Source organism: Moschus berezovskii, chromosome 19 (assembly GCF_049115385.1).
Source record: "Moschus berezovskii isolate FMDL1 chromosome 19, NW_MosBer_1.0, whole genome shotgun sequence".
NCBI classification, from domain to species: Eukaryota; Metazoa; Chordata; class Mammalia; order Artiodactyla; family Moschidae; genus Moschus; species Moschus berezovskii.
This window is the reverse complement of record NC_142478.1, coordinates 13,097,272-13,116,541: the sequence shown is the minus strand read 5'-3', so window position 1 is coordinate 13,116,541 and position 19,270 is coordinate 13,097,272. Positions and strand designations below refer to the sequence as shown.

Sequence of the window (19,270 nt, the reverse complement as noted above, 5' to 3'; positions counted from 1 at the left end):
TGTAGAAGGAGCAGAGAGATTTCATGGAGTCTCTATCTTTAGAAAAAGAAGAAAACCATCTTTGTTGTTCAGCCCACATTGCCTTACTCCGAAGCCTTTAGCAGCTCCTTTAGGATTTTGTCCTTGAATAGAATTGTTCAGTTCAGAAGCTACATAATCAGGCTTTTTTTTTTTTTAAAGTTTATTTACTTTTGGCTTTGCTGGGTCTTTGCTGCTCTTTGTGGGCCTTCTCTGGTTGTGGTGAGCAGAGGTTCCCCTTCGTTGCGGTGTGTGGACGTCTCTTCTTGCAGAGCGCAGGCTCTTAGTTACATCTCGAAGGCTCTAGAGCACAGGCTTAGTTGCTCCATGGCATGTGGAATCTTCCTGGACCAGGGATCAAACCTTTGTCCCTGGCATCGGCAGGTGGATTCTTAACCACTGCACCGCCAGGGAAGTCCATACTTTATTAAAGAAGGAAAATGGTAGTGGAGTTTAAAAAATTTTAATCAAAACACTTTTATCAAAGAATTGGTTATAGTGATGTCTGCCGTAACTGTTGGAAGTTAGATATTGCATCAAATTCTCTCAGCGAAGGATGGATATACAGTTGCTCACTGTATCTTTGTGAGCATGGAATCTTTGTGGCATGGTCCTTTTGTGAAGGACAGTGCTTACTCCACAGGGTGTGGGGTTTCAGGGTTCTGATTTTAAGGGTCTTCACGTAGCTGCGTCGTGGTTGCCACATTTAGTGTCGACTCAGCATCTCTAGGTCCCATCCTGGTGGCTCCTGGAGCCTGTCAGACGTCTCCGACCTCCTCCCCTGATTTCTGATTTCTTCAGGGGCTTTAGTGACGCTGAATTGCTGGTGGTTCCATGCTTAGAATCACTGGTTTCCCCTCTTTCTTTTATCCTTTGACCAGAGAACTCCCATGCCTGTTTCAGGCTCAGTTCTGTATCATCCCTTCAGGAAGTCCTCTCTCTCCTAAGCACCTGTTCTGGGCCTCACCCACACTGCACACACTGCGTTATATCATCTTATGCCGATGGGCTCTCGGAAATACTCTTACTAGGATGAACCAACTGCTCACCTTCCTCATGCCTCACTGGAGACGGTCTCACAAGGGCCATTGGAGGTCCCATAAACTTCTGCTTACTTCTCAGCCAGGAAACCCTGTCCCCACTGTTTGTAATGATTGCTTCTTTCATGCTCCTCTTTATTCACACTTTTCTCCGCACCCCAACTCTTGGTAACTGACCTTGCCTTGTATGGAAAAAATAACTGAGCAAATCCCTCAGCTTCTGTTCATGAAATCTACACACCCATTTGTTTGAGCTATTGCTTGCTCCTTGCATCCTGTCTCCACCCCCATTAGAGACTTTGGACCGTCTTTTCTGTATTCCTAACGCGGAGAGTCGGACACGACTGAGCGACTGAACTGAACTGAACAGGGGAACAGAGATATGCTTTAATCTTCTTAATTTATTTCTTTGGTTGTAGTGCATGGGACCTTCGCTGTTCGTTGTGACATGCAGGATCTAGTTCCCTGACCAGGGATTGAACCCAGGGCTTCTGCTTTGGGAGTTCAGTGTCTTAACCTCTGCACCACCAGAGAAGCCCCTGCTTTCATCCTTCAAATGTTGATCTTACTAAGCAAACAAACAAACACACCTTTGCTTTATGTCATGTTCCCTTTCTGCCATCCTCCTCTCTCATCTCTGTCCTTCGTGGCCATCGTTGTGAAGAAGGGGTGTTCCACAGAGGTCCTCGCTTTTTAATGATAAAGCAGCTCCAGTCTGGCATTTTCTGTCTCCTTGCCTTGGGTGTTGCTAAGGCCTTGTTGCTTGTTTGCTTTCTCTGTGGCTCACACAGGCAAACCCCCTCTTTGTCATCAGTGCCCCAGTAGCTTCTTTCCAGTGTCCGTTGTCATCTCCTCCTCCTATTTGTCCCTTTCTAAGCATCCTAAGTGCCTAGTCTGAGACCTCTTGTTTCAGTCCCCTACCACATCCTACTTCAGTTCTCTGGCTTCCAATACCACCTACTTGTAAACGACTCTTGACAGATGTATATTTTTGATCTAGATGTCTTTCCTGGACTTTGGACCAGTGTCTCTGGCAGCCTATTTTACTCATATTTTGATTGTCTCTCAGTATCTCCAACGTAACATAACCCGGTGGTGCTTCCTCCCAATTGCCTTTCCTCAGAAGTTTCCTATTTCAATAAATAAATGAATAATATTGTTGTCCATTCAGTTGCACATGGCAGAAATCTAAGAGTCATCCTGGAAACCCCTACCTTTTCCACATTCAGTCCATCACCAGTTACTTTAATCCCGCCTGTAAATATCTCTGCTATCTGTCTACTTCTCTCTAGTTTTGTTCAAGCCGTCATCCTCTCTTGCCTGTGCTGATCTGGAAGCTTCCTCACAAATCTTTCTCCTCCCAGTTTTCCTCACCTCTAATCTCTCTCTTTCAGAGAACCAGAAAGAACCGGAATCTGGTGATTAAGACTTCCCCTTCCAATGCCGGTGCTGTGGGTTCCATCACTTGTTGGGGAGCTAAGATCTCACAAGCCTCGTGGCCAAAAAACCTAAACATGAAACAGAAGCAATATTGTAAAAAATTCAATAAAGACTTTAAAAGTGGTCCATATTAAAAAAAAAAACAAACTTAAATCGGAGTCATCTTTGAAAGATCATTGTAGTAATTCTGAGCTTAAGGCCCTTTAGTGAGTTTCTGTTACTCCCCAAATAAAATCACCCTTTCCCTGGACCCACAGGCACTGCTTTCTGGTCCCCTGCCTTCTCTCATCTCTCTGTTCGCTTGCTTGTCCTCCGTGCTTCAGCCTCACTGGTCTTTTGCTGTTTCCCGTAATCCTCACCTCAGTCCTTTGCCTCTGCTGGCTTCAGGCTGCAGTTCCAACCTTGTTCTTTGCACCGCTAATTCTGTCTGATCATTCAGATCTCAAGCTTAAATGTCACTTCTTTGAGGAAGCCTCCCAGAGCTCATTTCTCCCTCTATCTCCTCTAATAGATTTGTCAACCATTGCCCTCCTTTCCTCTGTTGGAAGGAATTACTGGAACTGCTTCTGTACCTTTGCTCGTGTGTTCACGTGTCCACTGTCTTTCTCCCCACCTAGACAGAAAGCTCCACAAGGCAGGGGCTGCACTTGGGCTTTGTTGTTCGTAGTCATGTCGTTCATACAGGGTACTTGGCACTGAGTGCTCAGCACGTGTGTGTCTCATGAGATAGTTTATTGATACGGCAGCTTGGAATGGGGAAGTGCCCATTGGTACTTGTGTTGCAGTGTTGTATGGTAGTTAAGGCTAGGCTAGGCTCATGCTTGCTTGATTTTGCATCCTTGTTCCTCTGTGAACTTGAGCAGTTATGAGCCCCTGTGATCCCAGCATGGAATTCTGGGCTGACTTCTTTCTTGAGTTGACCAAACCTCCAAGGATGATGTATCATATCTGGGTTTACTTAGGACCACTAGTAGGCTGTGAAGAAAGCTGAGCGCCAAAGAATTGATGCTTTTGAACTGTGGTGTTGGAAAAGACTCTTGCGAGTCCCTTGAGCTGCAAGGAGATCCAACCAGTCCATCCTAAAGGAGACCAGTTGTGGGTGTTCATTGCAAGGACTGATGCTGAGGCTGAAACTCCAATACTTTGGCCACTTGATGCAAAGAGTTGACTCATTGGAAAAGACCCTGATGCTGGGAGGGATTGGGGGTAGGAAGAGAAGGGGATGACAGAAGATGAGATGGCTGGATGGCATCACCGACTTGATGCACATGAGTTTGGGTGAACTCCAGGAGTTGGTGATGGACAGGGAGGCCTGGCATGCTGTGATTCATGGGGTCGCAAAGAGTTGGACATGACTGAGTGACTGAACTGAACTGAACTAGTAGGCTAGGTCCAGATGTGAAAGCCTAGGAGATGGTATTTGTGCTAAGACAAATGAGCCTTAAATTATTTTGAGATGGGACTTCCCTGGTGGTCCGGTGGCTAAGATTCCATGCTCCCATGCTGGGTCTGGGGTTTGATCCCTGGTCAGGGAACTAGATACCAACCAAGAGTTCATGTGGTACAACTAAGAGGCAGCTCAGCCAAATAACTAACTGAATAAATGAATGATTTTTGAGCTGTTGTATGTCAGTTGAATCACCTTGAAAATGTACGGCAGAGCCGCTGATCTGCTTTCCCAGTGGACTTGGGGCCTTCCATATTGTTTAGAGTCATCAGGGTTCCTGGCATGACCTGTTCTGTCCCTGTTCTGTTCTTTGGTTTGATCTTGTTGCAGATCACGTGGCCTACAATGTGGGCAGGATGAGATTATTATGTTTTGAAGGTGATACCTTTCCCTTGACTTGTGATTGCTCTTAATTCTGTCTATTGCCTAAATTCTTCAACACCTAAGTAACAAATTGTCAGGGTGGGAGTGAGTGGAGCCCAGTGGCTGGCCTGGGGAAGAGAGTTCAAGCAAGCTCTAGGCATCTCGAGTGTGGACAGGATCATTTTTTTGAGGATTCTCCAGGGGGCTTCCCTAGTGGCTCAGAGGGTAAAGAATCTACCTGCAATGCAGGAGATCTGGGTTCAATCCCTGGGTCAGGAAGATCCCCTGGAGAAGGGAGTGGCAAACCACTCCAGTATTCTTGTCTTTTTTGATTCCATATATAAGTGATGTGTAGATTCTGTATTAAAATGACTTTTCACTTACACCTCACTGGATGAATGGTCTCTGGGAGAAACCCTTATATAATGAAACAATGCAAAGGAGCCTAGGGGGTTAAATGAAGATTGCTTTCCTATTCTAAGTCACTTAGTTATTTTTCTGTAATCTTAGGTTTGGATTTCTGGGGACCTTTATTGTAATAAGAGGGGTGATGCATTGTTGTAAAGTGTCTTGAGGTTCTATTGGGATTCTATTCTGGACCTTTCTGGAAATGGTGAGAACACTACTCACTAGCATATTGTGGTTAAGTACATTCTCCTTAGGTAAATACACCCTTGTGCATTTTCAGCATTGTCATAGATTTTTAAAAGTTGAAATATAGTTGATGTGCAGTGATATTATATGTTACAGGTGTGTAGTACAGTAATTTACAATTTTAAGGTTATATTTCATTTATAGTTATTAAAAAGTACTGACTGTATTCCCCCATATTGTGTAATGTATCCTTAGAGCTTATTTTAAACCTAATAATTTGTGCCTCTTAATCCTCTACCCCTTGTTGCCCCTGCCCCTTTACCTCTCCCCACTGGTAACCACCGGTTTGTTCTTTATATTTGTGAGTCTGCTGCTTTTTTGTTTATTCACTAGTTTATTGTCTTTTTTGATTCTGTATTAAAATGACAAGCCCCAAATCAGCCGATATAAGAATGACTGAGGTTGTATGCAGCATTTATGTGTGGTTCCTGTCACGGTGACCTTGCCAACTCCCTTAATATTTGGACGACTGACTGTCCTGAGCTCCAAGTGACTCTGTTTTGCTGGCACAGCCTAAATCCTTATGAGAAATTTTCAGTGATGAAGGGCAGTCTGAGTACATTTAAACTTGTAGCCACAAACCTAGCTCTCTGTGTAATGTAGTCTGATCACTAATAAAGGACCGTCATTGACTTTTAAATTTCTGAGCAGAGGGATTAAAAAAAAAAAAACAACCCTCAAACAGAAGTGTTCTGTTAATGAATGTGATAGACCCCTTTGTTGTTTGAAGCCAACCCTTCTGCTGTGTCTCTGAAGAAAGGGCTGTGTTGGGGCTGGGCTGCACATTTCCCTGGCGCTTTGCCCCACCCCCTCTTCCCTGAAAATATTTATGGAGATCTGGTGTGTTAATAAATTTAGAAGTGATTTAATGGCCGCATTGGCACGATGAGATAAAGCTGTTCAGTGTGTTGTTCGTTCTGTTTCTGGGCGGGGTGGAAGCGGGGAATGGAAAGCTCACTTTTTCCCTTTTGGAAACCTAATGTTCTGCTCTTTTGTTATCGCTCTTGTTCTCCAGGCATTAAGTGTCACCGAAACCCTGATTAAACCCTTGGAAAAATTCAGAAAAGAGCAACTCGGAGCAGTCAAGGTCGGTGTCTAATCTGAGCACACTTGTAAACAGCCAGCGTAGACACCTCTGCCGCTGGAGCACACACTCGCTTCACACTCTACAGCTGGGAAGGGGCTGTTGGAGACCAATGTGTTGTTGAATGTTTCAAATGTGTTGTATCCCCTTTGGGGGAATCTGAAAGCAAAAACAAAGCAAAAACACCTGGACTGGATGGTAAAACCTCTCGTACTCGTCTTTGACTACACCTTTTCGTATAGAGTTTTAAAAGTATCTTTCACCAACCAGCACATTTCCTGAGCCAAGCATCTTTGTCAAGAGGGCACTGATTTCCATGCCTGCCTTAGCTGGGTGTCAGAGTGTAGCATCATACGAGGGTTTAAGGTTAGAAGTGCTGCTGCACCGGCATGCCATTGAAACTGGAAAGAGAGTACTAAGTTATTCTGATATACTTCCTTCCATTTAATACAGATTTCTTGCGCTTCTGTTACGTGCTTGTGTTGTTATGGGTGCTGGGGATTTAAAAGTGAGTGAACCACAGACTCAGCTTTCAGAAGCTCTCAGATGTAGCCAGGATTTCTGGGAGGACTGCAGCAACTTTGCCACTGGGAATCTGGGATGTATAGCAACTTGTAAGGTTTGAGAACTGAGCTTTGAAAGTAGTTCAGAGAAACAATATCCACAAGCCTTTCCAGAAGGTTGTGCATGTACTTGAGGGAGGAAAAGGTAGCATCTGTGTGTTGCTGACCATTTTTGGCTGGGCCCAAGGAGAGGGGAATAAATAACAGCAGTTTTAAGTAGAAAAGAGAGTTTTTATGTTTGTATTGTTTTTTCCCTCATACCTTGGGGATGTGAGTTTTTTTTTTTCTCCTTCATAAGCAAACTATTAAAATCCTTTTCTGTAAATAAACATTGTGTTCTCCATGGCCATAGCTATACACATGGGCCCAGAAAGGACCAGCTTTTTATGGACTCAGTTCTTCAAGTGACCTGCTAACATATTAGACACTTCTTTTCGGCATAGTTTTCAATGAAGGGCTTTGTGTATTGAGTGGAGGTCAGTGGGGATACCCCCCAAATCCTCACCTTAGGATTGTTTGCTGAGCTGCACAAAGCTGCTGACTTGTAGCAGGACTTTGGGGGTCTGGCTTCACATTTTTGTCCTTGGGCAAGTAATTGGCTTTAGTTTCTTTCTTGTAAAATGACAGACCAGAGATCTGACTGCTCTGCTTTGCAGTTTAATGATTCTGTTTTCTCCAGTCTTCTTAGACTATTTTAAAACTTGACTGTCTTGGTACTTCTTCTTTGAACATTTCATTGGCAGGCACTGAATGTAAACGTTGGGTGGTGGTGGACAGATATTATATTATGGAAATGAAAAATGGATGTGACTTTATTAATAAATGTATTTCCTTTCTATTTATTTACCGATCAGGTTTTTAGAAATGTCTAGCCTCAGATTTTCCCTTGATTCCTTCTGCTTCACAAACCTGCCCAGCTTCTCATGCTGTTGTCATTCAAGGTGTGGTTGACCCTTGAACAACTCAGGTGTGGACTGTGTGGTTCTCCTTGGATATTTTTCACTAGTAAATACTATAGTACTACAGGATTTGCAGTTGGTTGAATCCGCAGATGTAGAACCTTGTATATTGAGCACCAACTATAAGTTACACTTGGAATTTGGGCTGCTCCCGTGTTGATGTCCCTGACCTCCGAGTTTTTCAAGTCTCAGTTGTATAGTCTGCAAAAATAAATTGCCATTTTAATGATTTAATTATTTTAATGCTTTTAGTTTATGTTTTGAGCTATTTAGTGGCCAAAATCTACCCTGAAGTCCCATTTCTTTCTTTCTTTCTTGTGTTCCTGGCTTCAAGTTTATGAAGGGTGTACCCTACACTCTTGTTCAGTACACTGTGTGTGTTGACTGTCAGTGATGGAGGCCCCATCACTGTGAGTCACAGGGAGTAGCCTTTTTTTTTTTTTTTACTGGCAGTTTTGCTTATTATAGTAAAAAGGGAAAGATAACTTTCTAGGTTATATAGTGACATATACGCATCTGTCTTTTTCATCAGGTTGTTAAATCTTTAAGAGAAAAAACTATGCTTATTTATTAATTTTCTGTTTCCACTTTCCCCCATCTATTTTCCATGAAGTGATGGGGCCAGATGCCGTGATCTTAGTTTTCTGAATGTTTAGTTTTAAGCCAGCTTCTTGACTTTCCTCATTCACCCTCATCAAGAGATTCTTTAGTTTCTTTTCACTTTCTGCCATTAGAGTGGTATCATCTGCATATCTGAGGTTGCTGATATTTCTCCCAGCAATCTTGATTCCAGCTTGGGATTCATCCAGCCCGGCATTTCACACAATATACTCTGCATGAGTTAAATAAGCAGTGTGACAATATTACAGTCTTAATGTCTTGTTTTCCCAATTTTGAACCAGGCTGTTGTTCCATGACTGGTTCTAAAGGTTGCTTCTTAACCTGCAAAGTTTCTCAGGAGGCAGGTAAGGTGGTGTGGTATTCCCATCTCTTTAAGCATTTTCCTCAGTTTGTTTGATCCACACAGTCAACGGCTTTCACGTAGTCAATGAAGCAGAAGTAGATTTTTTTTTTTTTTTAAATTAGCTTGCTTTTTCTATGATCCAGCAGATGTTGGCAATTTGATCTCTGGTTCTTTTGCCTTTTCTAAATCCAGCTTGTACATCTGGAAGTTCCCAGTTCACGTTCTGTTGAAGCCTAGCTTGAAGGATTTTGAACATTACCTTGCTAGCATGTGAAATGAACTAAGATCGTGGCATCCGGTCCCATCAGTTCGTGGCAAATAGATGGGGAAAAAGTGAAAACAATGGCAGATTTTATTTTGTTGGACTCCAAAATCACTGTAGATGGATACTACAGCCATGAAATTAAAAGATGCTTGCTCCGTGGAAGGAAAGGTATGACAAACCTAGACACCCATTTTCAAAAGCAGAGACATCACTTTGCCGACCATAGTCAAAGTTATGGTTTCTCCAGTAGTCATGTATGGATATGAGAGTTGGACCCTAAAGAAGGCTGGGTGCTGAAGAATGGATGCTTTTGAATTGTGGTGCTTGAGGAGACTTTTGAGAGTCCCTTGGACAGTAGGGAGCTCAAGCCAGTTAATCCTAAAGGAAATCAACCCTGAATATTCATTTGAAGGGCTAATGTTGAAGCTCCAATACTTTGGCCACCTGATCCGAAGAGCTGACTCAGTGGAAAAGACCTTGATGCTGGGAAAGAAAGAGGACAAGAGAAGAAGGAGAGGATGTGATGGTTGGATGGCATCACCAACTCAGTGAACGTGAATCTGAGCAAGCTCGGGAGACAGTGGAGGACAGGGAAGCCTGGCGTGCTGCAATCCATGGAGTCGCAGAGTTGGACACAACTTAGCGACTGAACAACAATGATTCCTTTTCTACCAACCTCCACTCTGACTGACTTTATCTAATAAATAAACCAATTCTACCCTTAATTCTTGGCTTCCCAGGTGGCTCAGTGGTAAAGAATCCACCCACCAATGCAGGAGATGCGGGTTCAATCCCTGGGTCAGGAAGATCCTCTGGAGAAGAAAATGGCAGCCCACTCCAGTATTCTTGCCTGTGAAATCCCATGGACAGTGGAGCCTGGCAAGCTATAGTCTATGGGGTCACAAAAGTTCGGACACTTTCACCCTTTATTCTAGAAGAACCAGGAAAGGTTTTATAATCTGGATATTTGAATTTCTCCATCTGTGCTTCCTAAACACCAGTCAAGAACAATCACATGTTCTTGTTCCACTGGTTTGTTTACTTACTTGGAATACTTAAAAAATAACTTTATTTTCTTAGCATCTTTTAGAAAGTACCATGAAGCACTTTTCATGTGGGGGAGAAAAAACAAAAAAGTCTTTAAAAGTTGACTGCAGCAGAAGTTTTTGGATATCCTTATCAAAATGTTCATCTTGTCCTCCCTATCTGGAGAGGTTACTACCCTTTGACTTTATATGGAAGCTCTTCTATCTCCAGTTTCCAGAATTCCAATGACATGGGAACTTGTGGTTTTAATGTAATCGAAACTGCCAGGTGGCTTTTATAAATAGGATTTTTTAGGAGTCACTGGATCTTTCTTTTCTGCTGTTTCTCTTCTGTTTGGATATGTTCTCCATCAGTCGTGTCTGTTTGGTTTGAGCTTCAACTTCCATCCTGTAGGTTCTGCCACTTTTTCTCATGTGCTTGCCAGGTTCTTACCGCTGTGTAAAGAGACCCAATTCCCACTGCAGGATGCAGGTGGTTCTGTGCTTGTCCCGGTGATTCGGAGTTTTCCTGTTGGCTTCCCTCAGTTTTACATCCTCTGAAACTCTCCTCCCTTCCCTAGAAGCTTGTCACTTATTCCCAAGTGTCTTTACACACTTTGTCAATAACCATTGCCCATTAACTGTCAGGTTTATCCACAGGAAACTAATACAGGAGCCAGACAGCATCAGAGCCAAGTGCATTGTGTACAAACTCCAAGAAATACTAGAACTTGCTAAGGGTTACAATGGGACAGTATCAGTCAGGAGAACTTAGAGTTGCTCTTTTTCTGAAAGTGGCAGCATGCAAGTATCAAATGGATACAACAAAATGCTATGTATGATTTATAGAGCCTATTCAAACTCTGGGATTTCCTGGTGCTCAGTCAGAAAAGAATCTGCCTGCCAATGCAGGAGACCCGGGTTTGATCCCTGAGTCGGGAAGACCCCCTGGAGAAAGGAATGGCGACCCACTCCAGTGTTCTTTCCTGGAGAATCCCAAGGACAGACGAGCCTGGTGGGCTACAGTCCATGGGGTCACAAAGAGACAGACTCAACTGAAATGACTTAGCACAAAAAAATTTCCTGTTTTATTCAATAGAATAAAAAAATTAACCTCAAGAGTTAAAAAAAATGTTTATATCATAAGTGAAAACTTAGAAGCTCAGCCATTACCAGCCCAGCCATTACCAGACTCTGACCTCTTTTCAAGGCTGTGTTTAGTGAATAAACGTTGAATAGAAATCAACCTATTGAGATTCTGTCAGTTCAGTTCAGTTGCTCAGTCGTGTCCGACTCTTTGCGACCCCATGAAGCGCAGCACACCAGGCCTTCCTGTTCATCACCAACTCCCAGAGTTTATTCAAAGTCATGTCCATCGAGTTGGTAATGCCATCCAGCCATCTCATTCTCTGTCATCCCCTTCTACTGCCCCCAATCCCTCCCAGCATTAGGGTCTTTTCCAGTGAGTCAACTCTTCACATGAGGTGGCCAAAGTACTGGAGCTTCGGCTTCAGCATCAGTCCTTCCTATGAACACCCAGGATTGATCTCCTTTAGAATGGACTGGTTGGATCAGTCCAAGGGACTCTCAAAAGTCTTCTCCAGCACCACAGTTCAAAAGCATCAATTCTTCGGTGCTCAGCTTTTTTCACAGTCCAACTCTCACATCTATACATGACCACTGGAAAAACCATAGCCTTTGTTGGCAAAGTAATGTCTCTGCTTTTTAATAGGCTGTCTAGGTTGGTCATAACTTTCCTTCCAAGGAGTAAGCGTCTTTTAATTTCATGGCTGCAATCGGCATCTGCAGTGATTTTGGAGCCCCCAAAAAGAAAGTCTGACACTGCTTCCACTGTTTTTCCATCTATTTCCCATGAAGTGATGGGACCAGATGCCATGATCTTTGTTTTCTGAATGTTGAGCTTCAAGCCAACCTTTTCACTCTCCTCTTTCACTTTCATCAAGAGGCTTTTGAGTTCCTCTTCACTTTCTGCCATAAGGGTGGTGTCATCTGCATATCTGAGGTTATTGATATTTCTCCCAGCAATCTTGATTCCAGCTTGTGCTTCTTCCAGCCCAGCGTTCCTCATGATGTACTCAGCATATAAGTTAAATAAGCAAGGTGACAATATACAGCCTTGACGTACTCCTTTTCCTATTTGGAACCAGTCTGTTTTTCCATGTACAGTTCTGACTGTTGCTTCCTGACCTGCATACAGGTTTCTAAAGAGGCAGGTCAGGTGGTCTGGGATTCCCATCTCTTTCAGAATTTTCCACAGTGTATTGCGATCCACACAATAAACTGGCAATAAACTGTGGAAAATTCTGAGATCTGTAAATGACTGCAAAATACAGGTAAGATAACAGATCTGAATAATTTCTCCATTATGTTTGATAGAGCAGAAAAAGTGTGACTTAATCGTGTTTCTTTCATTTTAGTATTACAATAATAAAACCACTTGTCAGGCTTATTCTATGGCACAGTATGAGATATACGGTACGTATATCTGGGATATGCATTATGTCCCCTACTTATGAACCTTTAAGTTGGAAACTTCCCAAGATGTGAACGTGCGTTCTGTCAGCATGAGGCATGAGTGAACTTGCAGCTTGCCCTACATCTCCTGTTGCTGACGATCCTTCAGCTCCACCATCTCCCACCTCCTCTGTCTCCTCTGGTCAGTAACACTTTTTGCCTGTTCACTCCATGCCAGCCCCCATATAGCAGCCAGTGTCCTGTATATTGTACTGTAAGATTAAAAATGTTTTCTTTATTTCTGTGTTTGTTTTCTGCATATTTTTTTGTGACAAATATTACAAACCTATTACAGTACAGTGCTATTTATCTGCTTGTGTTAGCTGGGTATCTAGGCCAACGTTGTTGGACTTAGGGACAAATTGGACTTAGGAGCATGTTCTTGGATCACAGCTCATTTGTTTGTAGGGGACTTACTGTACAACTGTGAATTAAAACACTGTCCCATCTTCAAGAAATCGGCGGGTCTGTGGGGAGGATGTTAAGAAAATAAAAATAGTGAAAAGTGCCCTAGGGCTTTCCTGGTGGCTCAGTGGTGGGGAGTCTGCCCACCAGTGTAGGAGATGCAGATTTCGATTCCTGATTGGGATGGATTCCATGTGCCATGGATCAGCCAAGCCCATGGGCCACCACTAATGAGCCTGTGCTCTCCAACCCGGGAGCAAGAAGTGCCGAAGCCTGAAGGCTGTAGAGCCCGTGCTCCACAGCAAGAGAAGCCGCCATGGTGAGAAGCCTGTGCGCCACGGCTGGAGAGAAGCGCCCACCCACGACAGCTAGAGGAAAACCCGCACAGCAGGGAAGACCCAGAACAGCCAGATACAAATCAGTGTTCACAAATAAAACGAGAAAGACGCGCTCTCACAAGAGAAAGCATCAGTGCTCTGTATGGGTGGCCTGTCACCTCAGCTTTGGGCCCGACTGTCCCTCGTTTTGGACTATATTTCTGCACCTTAAGTAGCTTTGTGATCTGGGGCAAGTTACTTAAGACCTCTAAGCCTCAGTTTCCTGATCTTTAAAATGGGACCCATCATACCTGTCTCCAAAGGTTATTGCAAGGCTTCGGCGCGTTTGATGACGTATTTCTGGGGTCTAGTGCAGGGCCTGGCATATACACGGTTGCAGTCCTTTCATGAACCCCTTTGTGACTTGCTCTGTATCAGCTTGCTAACAGCAACTTCTTAGGTTTTACTCCACTCTTTTCCTGCCAGGTTCAAGCACTGTGGCCTGTGACTCTTCTGGTCAGACAGTGCTCAGGTGATGGATTGGTGACTTGGGAGCAAGTGTAGAGGAGCCAGCAGGGGCAGTTTTTCAGTGTCGGTGCCTCTGCAGCCATAGGCTTCCACCGTCCTGTGTTCTCTGACCAGTGTCCCCTGGGCATCTACCAAGGTGCAGGAATAAAGGCTGACTTCTCAATGCTTTGGAGAGGCTGAAAGGGCTTAAAGGCAGGAGAGGGTGTGGGTTGGATAGGGCAAATGAACCGTCAAGGAGGGGAGGTGGCATTGGTGCAGGAGTTGAGGGAAGGGGCCATTTCCCCACTGGAGAAGTCAAGGAGTGCTTCATGGAAGAGGTGGCATTTCACTTGGGTTGTGAGGTGTTGGTGGAACAGCGGAGAAGTGTGGGGATTCCAAAACTCTGGTTGGCCTGGATATGTGCAAGAAGTGCTCCTGCCAAGTGTGTTGCATGTGCTATGAGTTTTGTTTCTTTTAAGTATGGGCATTGCCATTGTATTAAGTCGCTTCAGTCATGTCCAACTCTTTGCGATCACATGGACTGTAACCTTCCAGGTTCCTCTGTTCATGGGATTTTCCAGACAAGACTACTGTAAGGGTAGTCATTCCTTTGTCCAGAGGATCTTCTCAACCCAGGGATTGAACCCAGGTCTCCTGCTCTGCAGGCGGATTCTTTGCCATCTGAACCACCAGGGAAACCCACGTGTGGGCATTACCCCCACCTTTTTATTTAAATAAAAAGAGAGTTGGAATCTCTAAGAACGTATTTAACTCTTGTCTAGACTAGTTGGGCCTTACTATTTGCTGTTCATAGTCTGAAAATAAAAGTCTTTTCTTTTCCTCATCCTAGAAAATTTGTAAAATACCAAAAATATGTAAAAAGGAAAGTTACCTGGTAATTTAAAATTTTCCCCTTTTTCTAAGATGAAACAAAATATTCTAGTAAATTTGGATTACAAGTGTTTTCAAACTTTTCTGAATTTTCTGTATTTTTCTATGGAAGTGTAATGTACGCTTTGAGCAAAAAATTGCTTCATAAAGAACATTTTATGTGTTAGGAATGTTAATTCCCTTTCTTCCATATTAATTGTGTCTTTTCCCCACCAGTTGTTGGCCTTTTGCCTTATTTATTGTATAGTTTTGATATCTAGAAGTTCTTTTGGCTTCTTCTGTTTCTCTTTTCCTTACAAATTCCTTCTCTATTCCGAGATCTGATGAAAATGCTCTTTTTTGGTTTCATTTTTTACTTGTGACTCTTTCAGTCCATCTGGAATTAATTTTGATTTGAGACATGGTTCTCTTTTTATTTCCAACTACTTAACCAGTTATACCACACCATTAGTTGAATAATAGTTTTTTATTCCATGATTTGTTATGACACCTTTGAATATATATACTATATATATGTTTTTGGCTTCCCTGGTGGCTCAAGTAGTAAAGAATCTTCCTGCAATGTGGAAGACACAGATTTGATCCCTGGGTCAGGAAGATCTCCTGGAGAAGGGAATGGCAACCCACTCCAGGATCCTTGCCTGGAGAATCCCACGAACAGAGGAGCCTGGTGGGCTACAGTCCATGGGGTCACAAAGACTCAGACAGGACTGAGCAATTAATGCTTTGACTTTTCTTTTCTTTCATATATATGTTTATTTCTAATATATTAAAAAAAAACCTGAGTATTTAAGTTTTCTTTCTTAGATTTAAAAATTTCTCTTCCATTTACATCGTGTACAGCTTATTTGACTGGTTATGCTGTTTTAAGCAACAGCTGTTCTTCACTGTTTTTTATTTTTTGCATGTGTGATTTTATAACAGATTACAAACTGACTTTCCATGAACCATCTTTAACTTGTAAACATTTTATTTGGCTTACTCATGTTTGACTTACTGAAGTTGAATGCTTCTCTGAAGACCTATAAAACCTTCTAGAACTAACGCCCAAAAAAGATGTCCTTTTCATCATAGGGGACTGGAATGCAAACGTAGAAAGTTAAGAGATACCTGGCAAATCTGGTCTTGGAGTACAGAATGAAGCAGGGCAAAGGCTAACAGTTTTTCCAGGAGAAGTACTGGTCATAGCAAACACCCTTTTCCAACAACACAAGAGAAGATTCTACACATGGACCAGATGGGCAATACTAAACTCAGACTGATTATATTCTTTGCAGCCAAAGATGGAGAAGCTTTATGTAGTTAGCAAAATCAAGACCGGGAGCTGACAGTGGCTCAGATCATGAACTCCTTATTGCCAAATTGAGACTGAAATTGAAGAAAGTAGGGAAAACCACTAGACCATTCAGGTATAACCTAAATCAAATCCCTTACGATTCACAGTGGAAGTGAGAAATAGGTTCAAGGGATTAGATCTGATAGACAGAGTGCCTGAAGAATTATGCACGGAGGTTCGTGACCTGGTATGGGAGGCAGTGATCAGGACCATCCCCAAGAAAAAGAAATGCAGGAAGGCAAAATGGTTGTCTGAGGAGGCCTTACAAATAGCTGAGAAAAGAAGAAAACGAAAGGCAAAGAAGAGAAGGAAAGATATAAACATCTGAATGCAGAGTTCCAAAGAATAGCAAGGAGAGATAAGAAAACCTTCCTCAGTGGTCAGTGCAAAGAAACAGAGGAAAACAATAGAATGGGAAAGACTAGAGATATCTTCAAGAAAAGTAGAGATACCAAGGGAACATTTCATGCAAAGATAGGCATAATAAAGTACGGAAATGGTATGGATCTAACAGAAGCAGAAGATATTAAGAGGTGGCAGGAATACACAGAAGAACTATGCAAAAATGATCTTCATGCCTCAGATAACCATCATGGTGTAATCACTGACCTAGAGCCAGACATCCTGGAATGTGAAGTCAAGTGGGCCTTAGGAAACATCACTACGAACAAAGCTAGTGGAGGTGATGCAATTCCAGTTGAGCTATTGCAAATCCGAAAAGATGATGCTTTGAAAGTGCTGCACTCAATATGCTAGCAAATTTGGAAAACTCAGCAGTGGCCACAGGACTGGGAAAGGTCAGTTTTCATTCCAGTCCTAAAGAAGGGCAATGCCAAAGAATGATCAAACTACTGCATGATTGCGTCATTTCACATACTAGCAAAGTAATGTTCAAAATTCTCCAAGCCAGGCTTCAATAGAACGTGAACTGAACTGTGAGCTTCCAGATGTTCAAGCTGGATTTAGAAAAGGCAGAGGAACCAGAGATCAAATTGCCAACACTGGTTGGATCATCGAAAAAGCAAGAGAATTCCAGAAAAACATCTACTTCTGCTGTTTGAATATGCCAAAGCCTTTGACTGTGTAGATCACAACAAACTGTGAAAATTCTTAAGGAGATGGGAATACCAGACCACCTTACCTGCCTCCTGAGAAACCTGTATGCAGGTCAAGAAGAAACAGTTAGAACTGGACATGGAACAGCAGACTGGTTCCAAATCAGGAAAGGAGTACGTCAAGGTTGTAAATTGTCACCTTGCTTATTTAACTTATGTGCAGAGTACCTCATGTGAAGTGCCGGACTGGATGAAGCACAAGTTGGAATCAAGATTGCTAGGAGAAATATCAATAACCTCAGATATGCAGATGACACCACTCTTATGGCAGAAAGTGAAGAGGAAATGAAGACCCTCTTGATGAAAGTGAAAGAGGAGAGTGAAAAAGTTGGCTTAAAACTCAACATTAAAAATACTAAGATCATGCCATCCAGTCCCATCACTTCATGGTAAATAGATAGGAATCAATGGAAACAGTGACAGACTTTATTTTCTTGAGCTCCAAAAATCTCTGCAGATGGTGACTGCCACCATGAAATTAAAAGATGCTTGCTCATTGGAAGAAAAGCTATGACCAACCTAGACAGCATATTAAAAAGCAGACATGTTAGTTTGCTGACAAAGGCCTGTCTAGTCAAAGCTATGGTTTTTCCAGTAGTCATGTGTGAATGTGAGAGCTGGACCATAAAGAAAGCTGAGCGCCAAAGAATTGATGCTTTTGAACTGTGGTGTTGGAGAAGACTCTTGAGAGTCCTTTGTGCTGCAGGGAGATAAACCAGTCAGTCCTAAAGGAAATCAGTCCTGAATAATCATTGGAAGGACTGATACGGATACGCCAATACTTTGGCCACCTGATGCAAAGAACTGGCTCATTGGAAAAGACCGTGATTTTGGGAAAGATTAAAGGCAGGAGGAGAAGGGGATGACAGAAGATGAGCTGGTTGGATGGTGTCACCGACTTGATGGACATGAGTTTGAACAATCTCTGGGAGTTGGTGAAGGACTGGGAAGCTTGGCGTGCTGCAGTCCGTGGGGTCGCAAAGAGTCGGACAGGACTGAGCGACTTAGCTGACTCATGTTAAACCTAAAACATAAGTTGTTTTCTTTTTTTTTTGTCACCGTTTAAAAGTCATTGAGTCTTTCAGCTGTTCCAGAAAAATCAATGGAGCGGCCTAAATACTGGGCTTATAGTTCCACATGGCAAAAATCTGCTGGGGCTCTGTAATGGCTGCCTGCCTCTCACTGTAATATGGACGTGGGCTGGCTGGTTAGCCCTTGCCTCCACTTTTCCCTACTGAGTTTACTTCCAACTTGACCCAGACCCACTTGAGTAATGCTGTTTCATAAAACAGTTTTCATTGTAATAATTTGATCCTCAATAGAGCCTTTTGTCTCATATTACTCTGTTTTGGTTTTTTATTGGAGTGCGATTGCTTTGCAGTGTTTCGTGTGTTTCTGCTGTACAGCATCATGAATCCGCCATATGTATGCACATATCCCCTTTCTGGTGCTGCTCCCTCCCCACTTCTATAGGTCATCCCACCCCTCTAGTTCATCACAGAGTTCCAGGCTCGCCCCTGTGTCATACAGCAACTTCCCACAAGCTGCCTGTTTTACATATGGCAGTGTATATATTTCAGTGCTGCTCTCTTCATTGTCCCACCCTCTCCACAAGTCTTTTCTCTGTGTCTGCACCTCAGTTCCTGCCCTGCGAACAGGGTCATCAATATTTATTTTTCTTGATTCCATATATATGTGTTAATATGCAGTATTTGTTTTTCTGACTTACTTCACTCTGTATCACTTCAACTGACTCAGTTTTGTTCCCTTTTATGGGTGATTTATTTTATATTTGTGTGTGTGTATATATATACATGTGCGTATGTATGTATAAATCCATATGTGTATGTGTATCCTATATTGCAGTGTTGAAGACAAGACCCCATTCTTTATTGAATGTTACTTGAACACACCCCCTTTTAAAATTCAGAATTAAGTGCCCAAAGTCATATGAGTACAAAGAAACAGAATATTCTATAGAGACACTGAGAAAAAAATGCAAGGAGAGACAATTATCTGAGTCTTCAGATTCGAAAACAAAACACAGCCGCATTTGTAGAGTATCATACCAGAGATGAACAGATGTATTTTCACTCAAATTGGTGGGCGTGATGTTGTTTCTTGGCTAGATTCTTTCTTCACAGAGGCTCGATAGCACCATTTTCTTTCATTCCAGACTTAACCCACATCCTCATTTACATACCCCACCATTTCCGCGTGTGCTGGGTGTTTTGGCTGCTGACTGTAGCATCATTGCTTCCTTTGTCCCCTTCTGCGATTCAGATGAAATCAAAGGAGTAAACACATTTTCAGTATTCTCTGAATACTAATCTGCAAAGATA

General features: G+C 42.7%; 1 protein-coding gene across 2 annotated transcripts in view; it reads left to right on the top strand.

Moving 5' to 3' along the window:
* The window catches only part of ARHGAP10 (Rho GTPase activating protein 10), a 389,578-nt gene that overhangs the window by 121,911 nt on the left and 248,397 nt on the right, over nt 1-19,270 (top strand). For both annotated transcript variants that reach the window (XM_055405626.2, XM_055405628.2), the window contains one exon: nt 5,978-6,049. In XM_055405626.2, coding sequence (XP_055261601.1) covers nt 5,978-6,049 — 72 coding nt within the window. The remainder of the gene's footprint in view (nt 1-5,977; nt 6,050-19,270) is intronic.